Below are 20,514 nucleotides of genomic sequence, written 5' to 3'. Positions count from 1 at the left end.
ACAAGTGGCCAACCCAGTATGAGCTCTGGGAATTGTTTTGTCCATGTCTTTTGGGTCATTTGTTTTCTGCCCTCAAGTAGTTTCTTCATACTTTTCACAGATCAGTACTCAGCTAAAGACTGAAGAGAACCCCACTACAATCTCTGGTTCATGCTCTCTCGCTCTCTCCCTCTCTCCATGGCTTTCTTTTTCCTTCTTCCCAGTATTTTGCCCCATAAATTCTGGCTTCTTTAACTTTAATAATCCCAGTCTCAGTTTCCTCAACTCAGTGGCACCACTGGTCTATCTGGGTTCTTTCAGTACACTGGTGTAATTATAGGGCTCTCATTCTTCATTTTCCTTTTCTCAGGAACCACAGTCCCTAATTGCTTTCTGAACAGTATATAAAACCCATTGTGATATATATAGTACGTAGTTTCCTAGTTGTTTAAGGTGTTCAGGAAGTCTATCAATATTTTTCCATCCTGGCCAGAAGCAGAAGTCATAGTATTATATTTTCTGAATAACAATAGTTAATATTACTTCCTGAGACAGGCTGCTCCAATGTTCAATCAAGTCTAATAGCTAGATGGCTCCTTCTTTTTTCTGATTTTTCCCTCTAGGCTAGTGCTGTCCAATGAAATATAATGCAAGCCACGTACATTTTAAAAATTATCTAATAGTGACATTTAAAAATAATAACAGGCAACATTTATTTTAATGATATATTATATTAGATGTACTTGATTCACCCTCTTGAGCTCTGCTCCTTCAAGGCTACCACTTGCTGACTCATAGAGTCTGGGCCCCCTTTTAGGTAGCAAGGGCTATGAACTACCAGGGTCTCATGTGGCATTTATGGCTTCCCTTTCTCTTTCTGAGGTGATGCTGTCTGTGCTTCCCAAGTCCTGCCCTCTCACCCTACCCATGTCCATAGGGTCCTTCCAGCCTCCCTTCCCTACTTTTCCAGCCACAAGCTGGAACTGGAATGTGTATATATTTTTCTTCTTCTTATAAATTCTTTGAACAGTGTTCTCTGTTTTCAAGGAAAGCTGAAGGCATGTGTCCAGTTGTTCTTGGAGTTTCCGGGGGAAATTTAGAATTAGGCTACCACCAATGTTCTTCAACTTCAGAAGCCCTCAAATAAATAAATAATTTGGGTGTTTGAAGTTTTTTTAAAGACAGGTATCTTACCACGTACTTCACAAGTGACGTTGACCATGTCCCAGTTTTGGAGGGCTCCCCAGAGCAGAACAGAACTACATGGTCACTATTCAAAGACCAACCAGATCCTGTTACTGTTCAGAGTCAAATCAGATCCTACAACTGTTGTATTGGAACTAAGCAGTTTTTGAGGTATAGTCTGATAAATGCAAAGTCAAGTGAATCTGTTAGGTCTGTTTTTCTGACAACTCCATGTCCATTGATGCAACCTACTTTTGTATATAGTTGCTGATATTCATATTATGCCGTTAATTCATATTTAGCTTGATTGATTAAAACCTTTAACTCCTTTTACTTTCCTCTGTTTGGGGATTGTGTGGTGTTGGTGATTTTCTCCTCTTGTTGGAAGATAATTTCCTTCTTGTTAAATTTCCTCTTGCTTGATCAGGTTATCATCTGAGACTTTTGTTTGAAAGCATGACATTTGGTTACAGGGACTTTAATGTTTCTGAGGACCTTAATTTAAAAGGCCTATTAAAGAAAATTAAGAGTATTCTATATAAGCCAGCTCATTAAAAAGTCATTATTATTTTGCCTGATGTATTTTTTAATCAGGAGAGGATAATATTCATAGTTAAGGCTTATATAGAATAAGGTACATTGCTCATATCCTGAGATCTTCCAGATTCCATATTTTTACTTGAGATCAACCTACTACTTACTGGCTATGTTGGATACAACTTTCTAGAATGACCTTTTGGTATTTGGCAGGAAAGTACTCACAGTCTGGTCCCAATCAGACAACTTCAATCAAAATCTATGAGGTAGGAACCAAACTGAAATTTTTGACAGTCTTCTTTCCCACCCAAAGTGAATCTAATTTGAGATTCACTCAGTTAAGTAGAAAAAATAAGCTGTGTGTGTCCTCTCCATCACTGGAAACGTGTACATGGATGTCCCTCCATTTACTGGGTTCACTTCCTAAAAACCAGCGATGTCTGAATTTTGCCCCACCTTTATAAACTTAGCCAACATCTCAACACTCTCCTCTTGCAAATTTTAACAGAAGTAGTAGATTCTCATGTCACAGTGGTGTTCTCTGCTAACAAAAACTTCATAAATGAAAACTTAGTCTGTTGAAATAAGCGCATTTGGATTCTTTGCTTAGTAGAAAACCAGAATTCTTTAAATTTTATGTGTCCCTGGAGAACTAAGAACATGATTCAAATGAATCATGATTTATTAATTATTTTTAAATAACCATTTATTTTTGTAAGATGAAATACACTTCTAATTTTATATTGCCTTTCTGGACTGAAATGTAGTCATGAAATAGACTAAGGAAATCAATTTGAAATTATGGAATTCTAGAACTTGAAAGAGACCCAGGTGTGTGATTCTGCTTCAACTTTTCCTTTTCACCAACAGCAGCAATCTAGAGGCTTGTGGCCCTGAAAGTAGCCTGGCTGACCAGAGAGTGGTCTGTGATAACCAGCCTGTGTATTGCCCAGAGACTGTTAAAAATACATCTAGGGCCCCATTAGCCACCTTCTCACTGAGAATCATAGATGGCTCATGTGCACATTAAAGTTTGAGAAACATTGATCTAGAAAATTTATATTCCACGTTACTGAAAGGAAAACGTCCATATGTAGCCAGGTTTCAAGAACCCAATTTATATTTAATGCATCTCCTTTAAGGAGGAAAAAAAAAACTCAATTGTTTTGTTCTGTGACCTTGTCAACTTGAATAATAAGAACTAATATAGCACAAAGGAATGTATTTTGCTAGTCAGAAAATTAAACTCTGAGTGAATGTGCTTCTTCTTTTTTATACAGTGAAAGTTAAACGTTTGCTTTCAAAATGGTATAAAATGCTTATTATATTGCTCTTTGTTTTACTGCCAAGTGTGGATTTAGACATGGAGTCATTCACAAAGCTGTGGGACATTATGAGTCATTCACAACCTCCTGGGCTTTTGACATTATTGCAAAGCTACAGATTCTTGATCAGAGAGTTTAGTTACAGCATTTCAAATATACAACTACAGTTTTATTGAAGACATAGTTTCAGATGTCATTCCCAGAGATATGTGGAAGTACAGTGATCAGAGATTATTCATTTACTAGGAGTGAGCATTTTATCCTCTGAGCATTAATATATATTTTTTTCTCATAGTCTAGGTTAGTGTATATATATATATATATATATATATATATATATATATATATATATGACAGCGGAATGCATTACAATTCTTATTACATATACAGAGCTCAATTTTTTCATATCTCTGGTTGCATACTTAGTATATTCACACCAATTCATGTCTTCATACCTGTACTTTGGATAATAATGATCATCATTTTCCACTACCATTAATAACCCCATGTCTCCTCTCTTCCCCTCCAATCCCTCTGCCCTATCTAGAGTTGGTCTGTTCCTCCCATGATCCCGCTCCCTATCCCACTATATATCAGCTTCCTTAAATCAAAGAAACAAATTGGCATTTGTTTTTTTTTGGGAATGGCTAACTTCACTTAGCATTATCTTCTCTAACTCCATCCATCTACCTGCAAATGCCATGATTTTATTGTCTTTTATTGCTGAGTAATATTCTATTGTGTATATATGCCTAGGTTAGTTTTGTTGTTGTTGTTGCTTGCATTTGTTTTTGAGGAATATAGACCAGGCCCAGACACTTACCTTAACTAATAGGCAAACCACATATAATTAATAAAAATGTTTTTCTTCTGGAATCTTAAAATACATTTTAAAATTATGTAAAAAATAAGTCCCAAAGCATAGACATCAGGATTTGAGTTGAAACTTTATGTGTGTGTGTGTGTGTGTTAACATGGTAAAGAGTCATATAATAATTGAGTGATGTTAGTTGTATTATATTTTTTGTACATGCATGGTGGTGAGAGATTTCCATGCTCTGCCATGTGATAGTGAATTGAAGGAAATAACAAATACTTCAGACTGGGTCCTTAATAGAGCAAAGAGGTTTATTTAGCTCACAGTTTTTGAGGCTGAAAGTCAAAGATCCAAGCTTCTGGTCACATCTCGCTGGGTCTAACTCAGCAAAGCTGATCACGTAGCAACCACTCTTACCCATACCTCTGCACACACACATTTCTCTCTGTAGGAACCACTGGATCCACCTTTGAGTTACCCAGTTTCTTGCATCTAGTTCAAGCCTTCACACTTATGAGGACTTCTTAGCAGAAAAAAATGAGACAAGGTTTCTACTTGTTGAAAAATTTCCATTCAGCTTTGAAGTTAGACTCTAAGATGGTATTTCCCAACCTTCATCATTTCTGAGATTGATGTTTGTACCCGTACATAAGGGTGAACCTAGGTGGGACCCAAAGCAGGAGGGGTGACCAGTGTGACTCTAGGCACCTGGGGCTCTGGTCGCTTCAAGAGCTAAGACAGAGGCACCTCAAGGACTGAAGGGATCAATATCTCAGCACACCTTTTAACCTTTCCATGACACATCATTTGGAAATATGTGGTGTAGAATAGCCTCTTAAATGACCACTCCACTGTGGGTCAGTTCATGATAAGATGGTGCATTTCCTTTAGAAGCTGAGCTGGTGGACTGAAATTGTCTAAGAACAAATCATATTTTGTCTATCCCTAGAGAAGGGCAGGAGTGATACTTTTTGAATTTTCAGAAATCTTATCAACAATAGCAATCTTGCTCCTCTAAGACAGAGAAGTGGCACTGCCAACAGGAATTGTCTGAAGTGGCTACCACAAACCCTTCTTCAGGGGACTGCAGGTCTTTAGGAGGTATTTGGAGACCAAGACATGTGTAGCTGTGTCTCAGAGGGCCAGCCTGTGCTGCACAGCTCAGTGGACTGTTGTGCCTGCTTACTCTGAGATCGCAGACCACACCAGCTCAGAATTTGGAGTCTGGCCACAAGATTTGACATAGCTTAGAAATAGCTGAGACAACTTTTGGAGAGCTGAGAAGTGCAGGGGCCTGTATCAAAGAATTCAGCTGAGTGCAATAGGCTGGAAAATGAAATCTCCTGTAAGAGAAAGATGTTTAGGTTTTTTCTGTGAGCAACCAACTAAGTGAATAGTGGTTTCATTTGCTGAAAGATGAAAGATCAGAGAGAAATGTAGTGTAAGTGGAGGAGACCAGAGTCTGATAAGACTGTTAGAGAGCTGAGAGATTGGCTAACTCTTGATTTTTTGAGTTTGAAGCCAGGAGGACAGGTTCATGCTGGGGATTTAAACTTGGAAGTCATCTACATTTAGATGATATTTAATTAATGCTGTGGTATAGGTTCATTCATTCACTCAAACCCACTCACCACTCACTCACTCACTCACTGAACAAGTACCTACTGCATGCCTACTATATACTAAATGAAATTGCCTATAAGAAGCTAGTGAAGACAAGTGGTCTATTCCAGTACATTCTAACTCTTCCTATTCCCCATTCTCCCTCTTTTTCTCTCTAGAGGTGACCACTCCTTAAAACTTGTGTTCTTCCACTCATGCTTTTACACATTTGTCATGTTTGGGCGTAGTTATACATATTATTGTTTCCTGTATTTTAAAACTTTACACAAATGGTATGACCTAGTATATATAATCATGCAGCTTGATTTTTTTCTCTTTATAGGATTACTCATGTTGATAAATGTCTCCTTGTGAACATGGGTGGAAATTTCTCTTTAAATGGAATTGCCAGGTCTAATTCACTAGATGCTGCCAAACTATGTTAGGCAAATTGAACTCTATAAAATTATTATTAATTTTTTTTATAAAATTATTTTTTAACTTAGGACATCAAAAGACTATCAACAGAAAAAAGGTAATCCATAAAATGGGAAAGTATTTGCAAATAATTTACTTGATAAAGGATTACTATCCGGAGTATAAAGAGAACTAAAACTCAAAACAATACAAAAATAAAATAAAAACGTGATTCAAAATAGGCAAAAGACTTAAGAGACCTTTCTTCAAAGAAGATATATAAATGAGCAAAAGCACATGAGGAAATGCTCAGTATAATTATTCATCAGGGAAATGCAAATCAAAACCACGATGAGATACCACCTCACATTATTAGGATGGTGACTATAAAACCAGAAGATAACAAGCGCTGGTGGAACTTTAAAATAGTAAACCACTGTGGAAAATTTCTGGTGATTCCTCAAAAAATTAAATATAGACTTACCACATAATTGGCTATTCCATTTTTGGGTATATATCTAAAATAATTAAAAGTAGATATCTGCATACAACATTAATTCACAATAGCTAAAACATGGAAGCAACCTAAGTGTCCTTTGATGGATGAATGATTGAGTAAAATTGATATATAATACAAAGAAATATTATTTTTACCCTTGAAAAACAAATTCTGACACATGATACACCCTGGATAAAACTTGAGGATAATGTGCTAAGTGAAATAAGCTTAAGAAGACATACTGTATGATTTCACTTATACGAGGTATCTAGAGTAGTTAAAATTGTAGAGACAGAAAGCAGAATGGTGATTGTCAGGGGCAGAGGAGAGAGAGAAATGAGGATCTCTTAAACGGGTACAGCATTTCAATTTCACAGGACTAAATGGAGATGTCACACCAGAAACCCTCTAGAGTCTGTCTAGCTCTAAAACTTGCTTTTTCTCTTAGAAATGCTTTTTCTCTCCCTTCACCCCCTAGTGCTGAGGATTGAACCCAGAGCCTCACACATGCTAGGAAAGTGACATATCACTGAGCTATATCCCCTGCCCCTTTTAATTTTTATTTTGAGACAGGCAGGGTCTCTCTAAGTTGCCCAGGTTGGCTTCAAATTTGTAATCTTTCCAGGTAGCTGGGATTATAGGCATGCACCAGTGCACTTAGCTGTAAACTCATTTTTAATTTCTTAAAGTCTTAGCAAAATTAAAGAATTTCCTAAAGAATAGGAAGAAATTAAATAATAAATTATAATGCCATAATAAGATAATTAAATTATAACTAAAATTAAATTATTTTATTTTGATTTAATAATAAAGTATTATTTATTATTTAATACATTAAGATAAAACACATTCTATTTTACATTGGTGAGTTGGGACAGTATGAAAGAAAGATTTTGTGTCTGGCTCTGAAATTTAAGAGGAGGCATTCTGTATACATTGGACCTGTTTAAAAATTGGCTTTATTTTCTCTTCCACAAATCAGGGAACTATGAATAGGCCACTTTTAAGGTCATATTTTAAGCAATATAGACTTAAATGCCACAGGATTTAAAATATTTTAGGCACCCTTAACAGATAAAATAATCTTGACAAAGAAGAACAAAGTTGAAAGACATAGACTTCCTGATTTCCAAATTTACTGTAAAGTTACAGTTACGAAGCAGTGTGGTATTGCTATAAAGACAGACAGACTGACCAGAGAGCCCAGAAGTATACCCTCACAAGACTGTCAAATGGTTTTTGATAAGGGTGCCAAGATCATTCAGTGGGGAGAGAACAAATTTTTTCAACAGTGATTCTGGGAAAACTAGATATTTACATGCTTTAGGGCTGAGTGAGTCTTTGGATGTGAGATGGTTCATCTCCATGCCCCTCCCCAGAAACGTGCCTTACATAAGACAGTTTTGTCTTTTACATGAGTTTAATAAGGTGAAATCATTTTGGTTCCAAATTCAGGATGTTCTGTTTCTGCTAGTCATGGGATGTTCTGTCATTGACAGAGGGTATCCTTCATGGTGACTAATTTCCAGCTTTTCCTCTGAAGGCAGTTCTCCATCCATGAGGTGTATCACATGAACAGCATTTCCCAAGAGCATTCCTGTTTAGTGATATGAGGGCTCCAAGACCTGTTAGGACCAGTAACAAGGTCTCCACCAAGTCACTGACTTGTTGTTCATGCTTTTCACTGTCCTTTTATGTGACCAAAGAGGAACCATTGGGGTAAAAACTCTTAAACTCTTGAAAGACCTTGCAAAAATTACATTCTTCCACCTTCAATTATGAAATAAATAGTACTGTTAGTAATTCATCCAAGAGGACCCAGAGCTTTTTTGGAGAAAACTCAGTTGAATGAATAGTAGTTATGTTAGCTAGTCCTAGAAAGCAAATTATCTAAAGTGGTCAGAATGGTAATATGCTCTCTTAAATGGTGACTGCTAAGCCTTCACTAGGGGGAAGCTGGGTCTGGCAGAAAATTAGCAGATGTGCTGCCCTGTGCCTTGGCAAATGAGAACTGTGCAGTTACCACAGTCCTTTGGCTGCTGAAACCTAGGACCACCCCTCCACTATTCAAAGAAGGTTTGGATCTTTCTTTATGCATGTAAAGTTTGGGGCCATTAATGATTTGTGGGAGGGTTCAGAGTCAACAATTTGTATCAGAAGAGTTCTAATACCCCAGAAACAAAACCTGGTAACCTGGTAAATTCTAGCAGCTCTGTAACAACACCCAGTAGGGAGTGTTGGTGTACAACAAGTGGGAAGGGTAATAAAATAAAAGAGGCTGGTTGATTCCAAGAATGGGACTCATGCTGGTCATGTAAGAAAAGTGTTGGCACTCAATCAAAGCAGACCGGTAGAGTCCCAGAAACTTCTGTGACTTGATCTTTAGCAAGTATGTACATTCCTGGTTCCCCTAGAGCACATTTGATTTGTTTTTGCTTTATATTAAGTGTTTTAATTGCTGGAAAGGTTTTATAAATTGGTTTGTTTCTTGCAGGATACACAAATTTTTTAATATTTATTTTTTAATTGTAGATGGAAACAATACTTTTATTTCATTTATTTATTTTTTATGTGGTGCTGAGGATCGAACCCAGGGCCTCACACGTGCTAGGCAAGTACTCTACTGCTGAGCCACAACCCCAGCCCACAAATATTTTTTATAGAACATATGGTCTCCATCTTTTATTAAGCTTTTCTTATTTCAGCTGATTTGTCTAGAATACCTTACTCCGTGTTTTTCAAATGGTGGGTTATAAATCATTAATAGGGTGCCAAGTTTACCACTTAGATCTTGACCATCAATTTTAAATGAACTACAATTGAATATGTCAGTGTCTGTTTCACCTAGTAAAAATCATTAGGGATGAGTTTCATTATTTCAGGCCAGTCCTTATGGCATCAAGAGCAAGGTCAGAATAGGGGAGAGAAGAGGTGGTGAGCCAGCTGGTGCTCAGGTCAGTAGGAAAAGAGAGGGCAATTTCTTATATGGAGAACTGACCTCAGTGAGAACTGGGGTGTGTGTCTCCTGGGGGCCCTGTCTTTTCAAGTATTTTGCACAGCCTTCTCCAGCAGGGGTCTGCAAAGGACTGTTTTCACCCTGTATGCCTTGTAAAGGTTACTGAACCCCTCCCAGCCTCAGTTTTCTCTCTTTTAAAGTAGAGAATGCTTCCTATGTCCTGTGGTTGTGATGAGAGAACGTTATTGCTTATAGTGACTTCTTAGTTCAGTGACTGGCCCATAGTAAGCCCTCTAAGTATCTTTGCTGTTACTTTTATATTAAAAATGGATAATTATGATTGTAATGCATTCCACTATTGTCATGTAAGAAATTAAAAATGACATATTTAAGGTAAAATTGAATTTAAAATAAGTTTTGATTTATATTTGGATTACACACACTGTCTAATCTACATTATTCAACCTTGCATAACATGCAGCCAACTACATGTCCACCCAACAAACTCTTACTGCCAGGAAATCCATAGGGCTCCTTTCTGAGTTTGGTTCATCATGGAAGGCAGTGGCTTTCAACCCTGCCATACCCATAACCCTTCACTAGCCTGATATTAAATTTCTAGGTTATTTACCTAGAAATGTAATTTCAAAAAAATAATATAATGCCCAATTGTCATTAAAAAAGAGATAAAATGGAAGGGTTTTCTGGTAAAATATACATTTTGTACATAAAATGTGTACATGATTATAGTAGAGAGCATAATAAATGATGTATAATAGATGTTTGTATCTATAGAATTATACCAATGGGCAAGCTATAAGTATGGGTTGATACAGGTGACTCGAATGTCATTGGTAGTGTTGCCATCAGTGACATGGTTTTCTGGAATTGAGGAGTTAAGAACAAAACAAATTATATTCTTTCTTTGATTTATATACATAGCTGCATGCCTGGAAAATTCAGAACACATTTGTTTCTCCAAATCCACAGGAGATTGGTCCTAGGACAACCCCCTACTCCAGGATACCAAAATCTGCAGATGTTATATAAAATGATGTAGTATTTGCATAGAACCTATGCATATCCTCCTGTATACTTTAAATCATTTCTAAATGACTTAAATACCTACTTCAATGTAAGCACTATGTAAACAGTTGCTATAATGTATTGTTTAGGGAATAATGAAATTAAAAATTTTATACAAGTTCAGTACAGATGCAGTTTCTTTTCCTTGAGTTTTGGTCTTCGATGGGTTGAATTTGCAGATGTGAAACCCAGAGAAGACAATATATTAAAGCCATGCAACAGTTACTGTAGTTGGATGTAAAATGGTGTTTGATTCTAGTCCTGAGCAGGGTTTTCACCTGCTCGTATGTCTGGTGGAACATGTGAATCTGATGTATATTTGCAGGATGTTGGCTTCTCTAGCTTCTCCTCACTAAAAGTCGGTAGTGCTCCCAACAACCTTGGTGACCATGAAGATGCCATAAAGTCTCAAAATGCACCAGACAATCTGGGGCCTCTTCTTAGAGACGAAGGTGTAGAAGATGTGGCTGGGAGGAGACAGGGTGGCACCCTCAAGGACTGGTTTCTTTCATCGCTAAAGCAGCTCCTCAAGTCTTAAAGAAATGAGTAGATAGATGCCAGTTTGTCTTTCTGGAAAGAAATTGGGTTCTTTGTTCCTTTTTAAGTTTCTCCTTGTTCCCTACGAAAATATTTTGATAAAGGAATAGGAAGCCTGATGGGCATTGATGTTCCCTGAATATGGCCCTGTCCTGGAAGATTCCATCTAGATGAGGATCTAAGATCCAAGCTACCAGTATATCAGAGAAAATATATCTTTCTCTGTTGCATCATAAGGAGATGTTGAGTTTACTCCTCAACGTTTTCAGTGAAGTTTGTTTATTTTGAAGTGCTTCCTGTGTTGTGGAAAAGCACAGAAGCTACAGAGAAAAGTCCCATGAAGTTTAAATTTCTGTGACTAAACCAGTAGAATATGTGCATATTGGTTTCTTTCAAAAGCCACGTTTTCGTGCAGATTGCACCCAGAGGAGGTATTTGGTTACATCTATCCTAGACTCTTGGGAGGTGGTCAGTTTTAATCTGCTTGTCACAAAAGTAAAAATAAGTTGTATGATTATGGAATGTCATCTTGAAAAATGATGTGAGAGGAAACCGCCTCCACCTTCCTCCTCCCGTCCCCTTTCTAAACTGGGTTTAATAGAAATGCTTGTGAACTGGCTTAGTGGGTGACCCTGGGGTCATGTCCATCACTAGACTTGCAGAATTCTCTTACTTGTTTTAATAATTCATACCATCTTTATTTTTCACAACCAGGGCCAATCTATACCAATCCCTGACCCCTTTCTCAGGGTAATGTTTTCCTTCTAGGAGATTTCCTAGCAAAAATACTTTGAGAAGCAATGCAAGAAGAGGAAGAAACATAAAACTTTTAATTAAAAACTGTAGTTAATGAACCCCTGCATAAAGAAAACATCATAATTACTGTTAATAAAAATACCTGACAGCAAAAATGCCTATCCAAGTAATGCCTTACTTAGCAAATGGTTATTGGGGAAACCATTGTGGTTTTTTTTTTTTTTTTTTTTTTTTTTTTTGGTACCAGGAATTGAACTCAGGGGCACTCAACCACTGAGCCACATCCCCAGACCTATTTTTTATTTTATTTAAAGGCAGGGTCTCACTGAGTTGTTTAGCACCTCACTTTTGCTGAGGCTGGCTTTGGACTTGAGATCCTCCAGGCTCAGCCTCCAGAGCCACTGGGATTACAGGCATGTGCCACCATGCCTGGCTGTGTTTGCGATTTAAAAAGAAATCTTTTAAAGTGTTGTTTTAAAAAGTATCAACAGTAAAATATACTTTATTCTGTGATTTTTAACATATGTATATATTTGTGTAATCATTGCCATTATCAGGATATAGAACAGTTCCATCACTCAAAATAATTCTTTCTTATAACTTGATTCCTCACTGCTGATTATCTATTTTCCATCCCTATAGTTTTATCTTCTCAAAAATGTCATGTAAATGATGTTAGTATGTCATATAGTAGGTGACTTTTGGAGACTAATTTTTGTTTTACTTATACTTTTGAGATCCATTCAACTTTTTATGTGTCAATAGTTTGTTCCTCTTTATGATTAACTACTGTTTCATTATATGGATATACCATAGTTTATCCATTTAAAGGACATTTGAGTTGATTCCATTTTTGCAGTTATGAATAGAACTGTTATAAATGTTGGGTTTATATGAATATTTATCTCTCCAGGGTATATACTCAGGTGTAGGTCTGCTGGCATCTACACCTAAGTATGTGTACTACAGTAAACATTTGTTGACTTTTATGAGTCACTGCCAAAACTGTTCTCTAGGGAATGTGCACCATTTTTAATTTCCACCAGCAAGACATGAGAGTTCTAGTTGTTCTGCATCCTTGATAGCCCTATCAAGTATTTTTAATTTTAGCTATTCTAATGGGCTTGTACTCATCATGGTTTTAATTTGTGTTTTCTTAATAGCTGATTAGGTTGAATATTTTTTCATATGCTTACTTATCATCCTGCATTCTGTTTTATGAAGTGCGTATCTTTATGCCCTTTGCTCATTAAAAAAGATATTGTCTTCTTATTGTTAAACTTGGAGAGTTCTTTATTGTACATGCAAGTTGGACATATGATTCACAAATATTTTTCCCCAATTTGTAGCTTATCTTTTCCTTCTCTGGATAGAGCAAAAGTTTTTAATGAAATCCAGTTTATCAATTTTTTATTTTATGGATTATACTTTTGTGCCATGTCTTAAGAATTCATTGCTCAACCCAAAGCTGAATGTTCTAAAAGTTTGATAGTTTTTCATTCTATATTTACATCTATGGTCTATTTTGAGCTTACTTCTCTACAAGGTATGCCATTTAGATCAAAGTTTACTTTTTTGTCTGTAGTTGTCCAGTTGTTCCAACAATCGAAGAAATAGGTATATATCTATTTCATTTTTTGAAACTATTGTAAATGTTATGTTGGGAAGACTTTTCTTTCTCCATTGAATTGCTTTGAACCTTTGTCGAGTCAGCTGTATCTGTGTGCATCTATTTCCAGAGTCTATATTCTGTTCACTCTACTGATCTATGTGTTTATACCATTGTTAATACTATCCTGTCTTGGTTACTGTTAACTCTATAGTATGTCTTAAAATTGGATAGTATAACTCCTCCCATTTTATTCCACCTTTTCAGAATTGCTTTGGCTATTTTAGGTTTTTTTCTTGGTATCTCCATATTAATTATAGCATTAGCTAGTTTGTATGTAAAAGAAGTCCTGCTGGGACTTTTATTGGTAATTTGTGGAACCTATAGATCAATTTGAGAATAATCAGTAATTTTGCTATTATGTCTTTCAATCTATGAATATAAGGTGTTTATACAATCATTTAGATCTTTGATTTCTTTCATCAGAGTTTTGTAGATGTTACATAAGACCATATACATGCTATGTTAGGTGTATGTATATTTCATTTTTGAAACTATTGTAAATGTTATGAATTTATAAATGTCAATTTTTATTTGGACATGCTAATTGTATTATATTTATGGCCATTGTGACAAATTACTAGAGACCTGGAGCTTGCAACAGCAGGAATGTGTCCTCTTAGAGTTCTGGAGTGGAGCATCCATAATCAGTCTTGCACTGGAATCAAGGTGTTGTCAGGGCTGTGCTCACTTCAGTCTAGTATAAAACTGCTGTTTTCCTTGTGTAGCTTCTGGGGCTTTCTGACCTTCTTTGGTTTATGATGACATTATTCCTGTCTCTTCCTCTATCTTTACATTGCCTCTCCTCTATGTATGGAATTCCCTGTGTCTATATTTTATAAGGATCCTTTCGATGGCATTTGGGGCTCACCTGGATAATCCAGGATAATTGTCACATCTCCAAAACCTTTGCCAAATCAGATAATATTCACAGGTTCTAGAGATTCAGTCTTTGAGGACATTTTTTTTTAGCCTACCATATTAGTGTTTAGTAATAAAGATTGTGGTGTGTGTGTATGTGTGTGTGTGTATGTGTGTGTGTGTGTATGTGTGATTCTGTGTGTTGATCTTCTACAAATTTGCTAAACTCACTAATTTTATGGTAGATTTCTTAGGATTTTCTAGATAGATAATTGTGGAGAGCGGTGACAGTGATTGGGAGACCAGTGTCTGAGATTGGGGTCCCTGAAGACTTCAGGGCTGTGACATGCTTGGTGACTGGGAAAGTTTCTATGCAAACTGTAGGATGCTCAGTTGCTATGGCAATGCTCTCCATGGGGAGACTCTAATGGGAGAATCTTATCAGCTTTGACCTTACTCTCAGGCACACACTTCCTTTCTAAGATAGCTACAATGTTTCACCAATTCTGCTGCTCCTGAATCTGCCAGCGAATTAGAAACTTTAAACAATGGACTTTCTTGAGAGCTGCACAATGCTCCAGACATTGCATATTGCAACTGTAGAATATAACTGAGGAAATAGCTGCATACTGTTGCTAATTCTGTAACTTTCATGAATACAAAGAATAATGCTTACATAGACTTTAATCTGATTAATGAGACATATTTAATAAAGATTGCTGGTGTAATTCTTCAGACCTCTTCTCCATCAGAGAGCAGTGCTCCACCCGACCCCAGCTTTATCTTCAAGATCTGCGTGTGTGACTCTATTTCTTCCAATATCCCATGGCCCCTCACCAGAACCTGCTAGTTTGGCTTCATTGATCACAGCAGATAATGATTATACCTGCAAATAGACATACTTCTTTCTATTTTCCAAACTGTATGAATTTTCTTATCATGACAAAAACTTCCAGCACACTGTTGAATAGGAATGGTAAAAATGGACATTTTTGTGTTGTTCTTAATCTTAGGGGGAAAAAGCATTTACTAATTCACAAGCATGATATTGGCTCTAAGTTTTTGAAGCTAAAATTGAGGAAGTTCTTTTCCATTCTTTCTTTACCAAGAGGTTATTTTAAAAAATCACAAATGTATGTAAAATTTGGTCATATTATTTTTTGCATCAATTAATATAACATACCTTCTTTAGATTATTAATATGATGGATTACACTGATTGGTGATTTCCGAATTTTTGAGCCAGCCTTGTGTTATTGGGACAAATCCCACTTCATCATGAAGTATTATATGCATTGCCCATTTTGGTGTTGAAGACTTTTTGCTATATGAATTGATATTTGTCTGTAGTTGTCTTAAACTGTCATTGTCTGATTTTGGTGTCAGGGTAATTCTGGCCTTATAGGATCAGTTGAGACACACTCTCTCCTTTTCTATTATCTAGAAGATACTGTAATTTTTTTTTTTATGATTATTGAATCCCATTTTAATTATAGCATAAATTAACAAATCTAAATAATACAACTACCATAAAGCTAAAATTCTCATTTATGTAAAAATTTATGGTTATTTCTTCTTTACATGTTTCATAGAATTTGCCAATGAAACCATTTAGCTGGGTGCTGTTCTTTTCCAGAAAGTTTTTTTACTACAAATTCAATTTTTTATACTTATATGAATATTCAGGTTATCTGTTCCATCTTGGGTCTTAATCATTTGTAGTTTTTGATCCATTTCATCTAAGCTATTGAATGAATATGCATAGAGATGTTGATAGCTTTCTGTTATAATTACAGTCTGCAGTACCTGTAGTCATATCCCCTTTTTCTCTGGTAATTTTTTCTTTGTCTCTTTTTTTTATCTTTCAGATTTGCTATTTAATTATCAATGCTTTGGTCTTTTCAAAGAACCAGCTTCTGGTTTTATTGTTTTTCCTTATTTTGCTTATTTTCAATTTAGTTTTTTTTTATCATTTCTTTCCTTTTGAATACTTTGAGTTTATTTTGCTCGATCTCTCTCATTTCTTAAAGTTTAAGCTCAAATTGTTTGAGACATTTCTTCTTTGCCAATATAAACAATTAATGCTACAAATTTTGCTTTTGAGCACTATTTTAGCCACACTTGACAAATTGTTTGTATTTTAATTTTCATTTAGTTCAAAAATGCTTTCTGATATTATTTAAGGCTCATTTTTTGGCCCATTTATTATTTATTTTTATTAATTTCATTTCCAAATGTTATGAGATTTTCCTGTGTGTTTTTTTAATAGTGTTGACATCTAGCTTTAATTTCATTATGGTCTGGAAATATACTTCATATAATATCAGTTATTTAAGGTTTGTTTTATGACCCATGATTTGGTCTCTCTTGGTGAACGTTGGTTGCATGGATATTGGATCTTCCTCAAAGGGAGTCAGACCTCTAAACTGGGCCTGTTCATTTGCATATGCAATCAAGACTATTCCTGAAAGGCTGTCACTCACAGTCAATTCTTCCCTTTGTCTAGAATATCCAGGATGTGAGAAGTGATGATGAAGATGAATATGAAGAAGAAGACGAGGAGGAAGAGGAGGAGGAGGAGGAGAAAGAGAAAGAAGCTGCCAAAGACAAAGACAGAGAAAGTTTGAAGAATGGCCTTGGGGCTGACAGGCACCTCATTCCCAATGGTCAGCATGGTCGTTAGCTTTAAGCCCATGTCATTCCCACAGCACAGCATGCTGCAAGGACTCCTGGGAGCTGGAAATGCTCCCCTTTCCATGGCTGTGGCCAAGAAGACCCACAGAGATCCCAGATACTGCCCTTCCCTCTTTCTCACCTTCCCTCCATCCTAAGATGTGTTTAACAAAATGTTGTTAACTTGTGTTAAATTGTTAAATATTCAAATGCCCGTGGATTTTATTGCAGTTAGGACTCACACTGGTCAATAATTTCAAAGATTTCTCCAAAGCACCGTTTCAGTTCTAATTGCATTCATTCATACACTTGAGACTTTTAACTTTTTCAGGAGTTCACTTTGTTTTGGTCCTTTTACCTTCCCACCTGGCCCATCCTCATGATGGTTTCACAAGTGCTGAGGAAACTCATTTTTCCCAGGTGTGTTTGGCCACAGAGAGCAGCTCAGTTCCCAAAGATGAGTTGAAGTGGCAATGGGACAGTTGCAGAAGGATCAAATAAGGAGATAGGATTCTGGGGCTCTTGGCCCCTTCCCTTGAGCTAGAAATGGTAATGGGACAGTGACAGAAGGACCAAACCAGGAGATAGGCGTCTAGGGCTCATGGTTCCCTCCTGCCACCTGCAAGCTCAGGTGCTTTATCTCTACAATGTGACTTCACAGGGTGGAGAAAAGATCAAATGAAATAATAGAGGTGGAAGTGTATACTGTCACCTGTATATTATTGCTAACTGAACCTCTTTGAGCTATGATTCCAGCTCTGCTTGGGAAAGAGAAACCTGACTAAATTTGGTATGAGTGGGACTGAACAAAAAGCACACTCTTAAACAATTCCTCTTAAGTGCATCTGAGATACCTGGAAATACAAAGCCCCAGAGGGCTGCTTCCACTTGATTTGGTAACTATCTGTTAGCTCCATAAGGATAATTCTCAGATTGCCCTGGAATTCACCTCTCTCAGGTCCTCTGAGAGGATCAAGAAAGTGAGTTTTGGCATGTTTCCTTCTTATCTTTTGCTGGTTTCTCACGGTTTTCCTAAGAGAGAAACTTAACCTGTGCTGCCCTGAGCCCCTTCTGGCCAGCAGGGCTGCACTGTGGGCTGTTAGGGTCCATCTGGGGCCTCACCAGGGAATGGGGCCCAGGTCAGGTTGCTCACTGCGCCATACCACCCAGGGAGCCTGAACCGCTAAGTGGCATGTGTGGGAGCTGCAAGACCCCCCAAAAAAACTCTTGGAAACAGAAAGAGGAAGCCATACATTGCTTCTCTGCTATCCAACCCAATCAGACCACATAACAGTGAAACTATACAATACAGAAGGCCAGAAAATAACCCTGAGAAATGTCCAGGGACAGGCTCTGGAGTCAGTGTCAGCTCTCTGGGAGGATGGATAAGGGCTAGTAAGTCAGTGGCTGGCTCTCCTTCATCCCCAGGGGAGAATAGTGGGGACTACTTGAATATTTCCAGTCTATAGCCTTGTCTTCGAAAGGGACAAGTCCTGAGCAGTGTGTCAGGGGTGACCACAGAGGCTCCTCAGGGTCCTGCTGACAGGAGAGACTGAGCCTTCCAAAGAAGAGTTTGAGCACAGTATGCCTCTTCTCTTCACACACATCCCAGCCTCTTGTATTGGGTCAGATTTTGTATCTTCATCCTATATTGCACAGGGACTCATACTGTAAAGCCACATGAAAGTCAGCCCCAACCAATGCAGGCCATAAGGCCATTTGAGGAGAAAGGGTACTATGCTCACTAAAAAGGTCTGAGACTTTTGGTTCTTAATGAAAATATGTTTTTAAAACCTTCAGGCCAAATAAAAACAGGCAAACAGACACAAAAACCTTTCAGAATTCTTTCCCCAACAAAATCTTTGGTTAAAGAATTGTAGAAAGAACAGAAAACCAAGCCTCAATTTTTCTCTGCATAATATTTGCTTTTATGAGTACAATAACATATGCCTTATCTGTATAATGTGATATTATATATCTAAGATGCCTCCACTTACTTTGTGGCATGGCTATTGGTTTATTATTAATATTATATTATTATTGTTATTTGGGGGGAAGAAGGTCACACTAAGATTACTTTTTATGTTTCCAGTTATCAGAGTATTTTCCCCCTTGATTTATTCTGGTCTTATCTCAATACCAAATCTCTTCTTAAGGTAAAAAATTGTTTGCTGCTCTCTGTTCTCCAGTTTTTTTTCCTCATTTGATTGTTAAAATTAAAACTGATATATCAACTCTTGATACAGCTGGAAGCACTAAACTACATTATAAGAGTGAGATACAGGTTTATAACATCCTTTAGGGCATTTGAAGTTAATTTAAAAGGTATCCTATTTTACTACAGGACACAAGGGCTCAGGGCTATGCAAGATGACTTTTTAAAATTCTAATCCACAGTGCCATCAATATTGTAATGGTAATGACTTACAATAAAACAGAAACAAAATCTAGTGTGTGTGGTGTTGCATGGATTTGGCATTCACATTGCTTGGCCTCTGAGAGAGAGAATTACAGGTCTCCCTGCATACTGGAAACAAAGGTTTGCCAGTCCTACAGAAAGGCCTATGGGGAATTGAAGGGAAACTGAGGAAAAGGGATCCAGCTGTAGATTTTCAGGCTGCTGGTCTCCTGATGCCAGACATCAGAACAAAGGAGGTGGCTGGGGCCCAGCTGAAAACCCCAGGCCTGACAAGGTGGTCACCCTCAGAGATTCAGGCTTCCTGGAGTATTTTCATTTCCAGGCACTTCAGACATATTTAAGAAGAATCTTTTAAGAAAGTGCCTCTTGGCTGTGCATGGTGGAGACAGTCGGCCAGCCTGGAGGCTGGAGTCTAACCAAGGTGGCATTGAGCCATGTGCAGGAACTTTGAAGTGTTAAGAGAGGGTATTGATCCTAAAGGTATTTTCTCAGTCACATTTTGATATGGGATCTAGAAGGATGGCTCGATTGGCTTTCCATCAGAATTACCTGTCGAACTTAAAAAATAGATACCTAGTTCATTGCCTGCTGCACATTTTGATTCAACACTTCTGGGTGAAAAGTAAATCTACATTTTAGCTGAACCTTAGGTACTTCTGAAAAGCAGTCAGGATTCTGTGTGACCCTACTTGATTTTATTCCTATTGGCAGTTTTGTACACTAAGAGACGGTAAATGCAATTGTTTAGAATAAAATAGGGAAGAAGAAAAGCAAGCAAGGCAAATATAAAATTCATACTAAGATGGATAAGTGTGGTGTATCATCAGCTTTTCATTGCTTTGGCCAAAATATCCAACAAGAACAAGTTAAAGGAGTAAAAGGTTATTTTGGCTCACAGTTTCATACATTCAGTTCATGGTTGGCTGACTCCATTGCTTTGGGCCCAAGGTGAAGCACAATATCATGGTGGAAGAGCATGGTGGAGCAAAGCTACTTGACTCATGGTGGACAGGGGACAGAGATGGAGAAAGAGGAGCCAGGAGACAAGAAGTAATCCCCAAGGGTATGCCCCCAATGACAAACCTCCCAGCTACACCCCACCTGGTTCTTTCAAATTATTAATCCGCCAAATGGATGCATCCACTGATGGAGCTACAGCTATCATAATCTGTTTATTTTTATTTCTGAACATTCCTG

General features: G+C 37.3%; 1 protein-coding gene across 1 annotated transcript in view; it reads left to right on the top strand.

The window, feature by feature from the left end:
- The window catches only part of Cers3 (ceramide synthase 3), a 79,367-nt gene extending 62,459 nt beyond the window's left edge, over window positions 1–16,908 (top strand). Inside the window, exon 10 of the mRNA XM_026394718.2 lies at window positions 16,732–16,908. Coding sequence (XP_026250503.2) covers window positions 16,732–16,908 — 177 coding nt within the window. The remainder of the gene's footprint in view (window positions 1–16,731) is intronic.
- Window positions 16,909–20,514: the final 3,606 nt, after the last annotated feature.

Source organism: Urocitellus parryii, chromosome 6 (assembly GCF_045843805.1).
Source record: "Urocitellus parryii isolate mUroPar1 chromosome 6, mUroPar1.hap1, whole genome shotgun sequence".
Taxonomy (NCBI): Eukaryota; Metazoa; Chordata; class Mammalia; order Rodentia; family Sciuridae; genus Urocitellus; species Urocitellus parryii.
The sequence above is the reverse complement of the archived record's forward strand: the minus strand, read 5'-3'. Positions and strand labels throughout refer to the sequence as shown.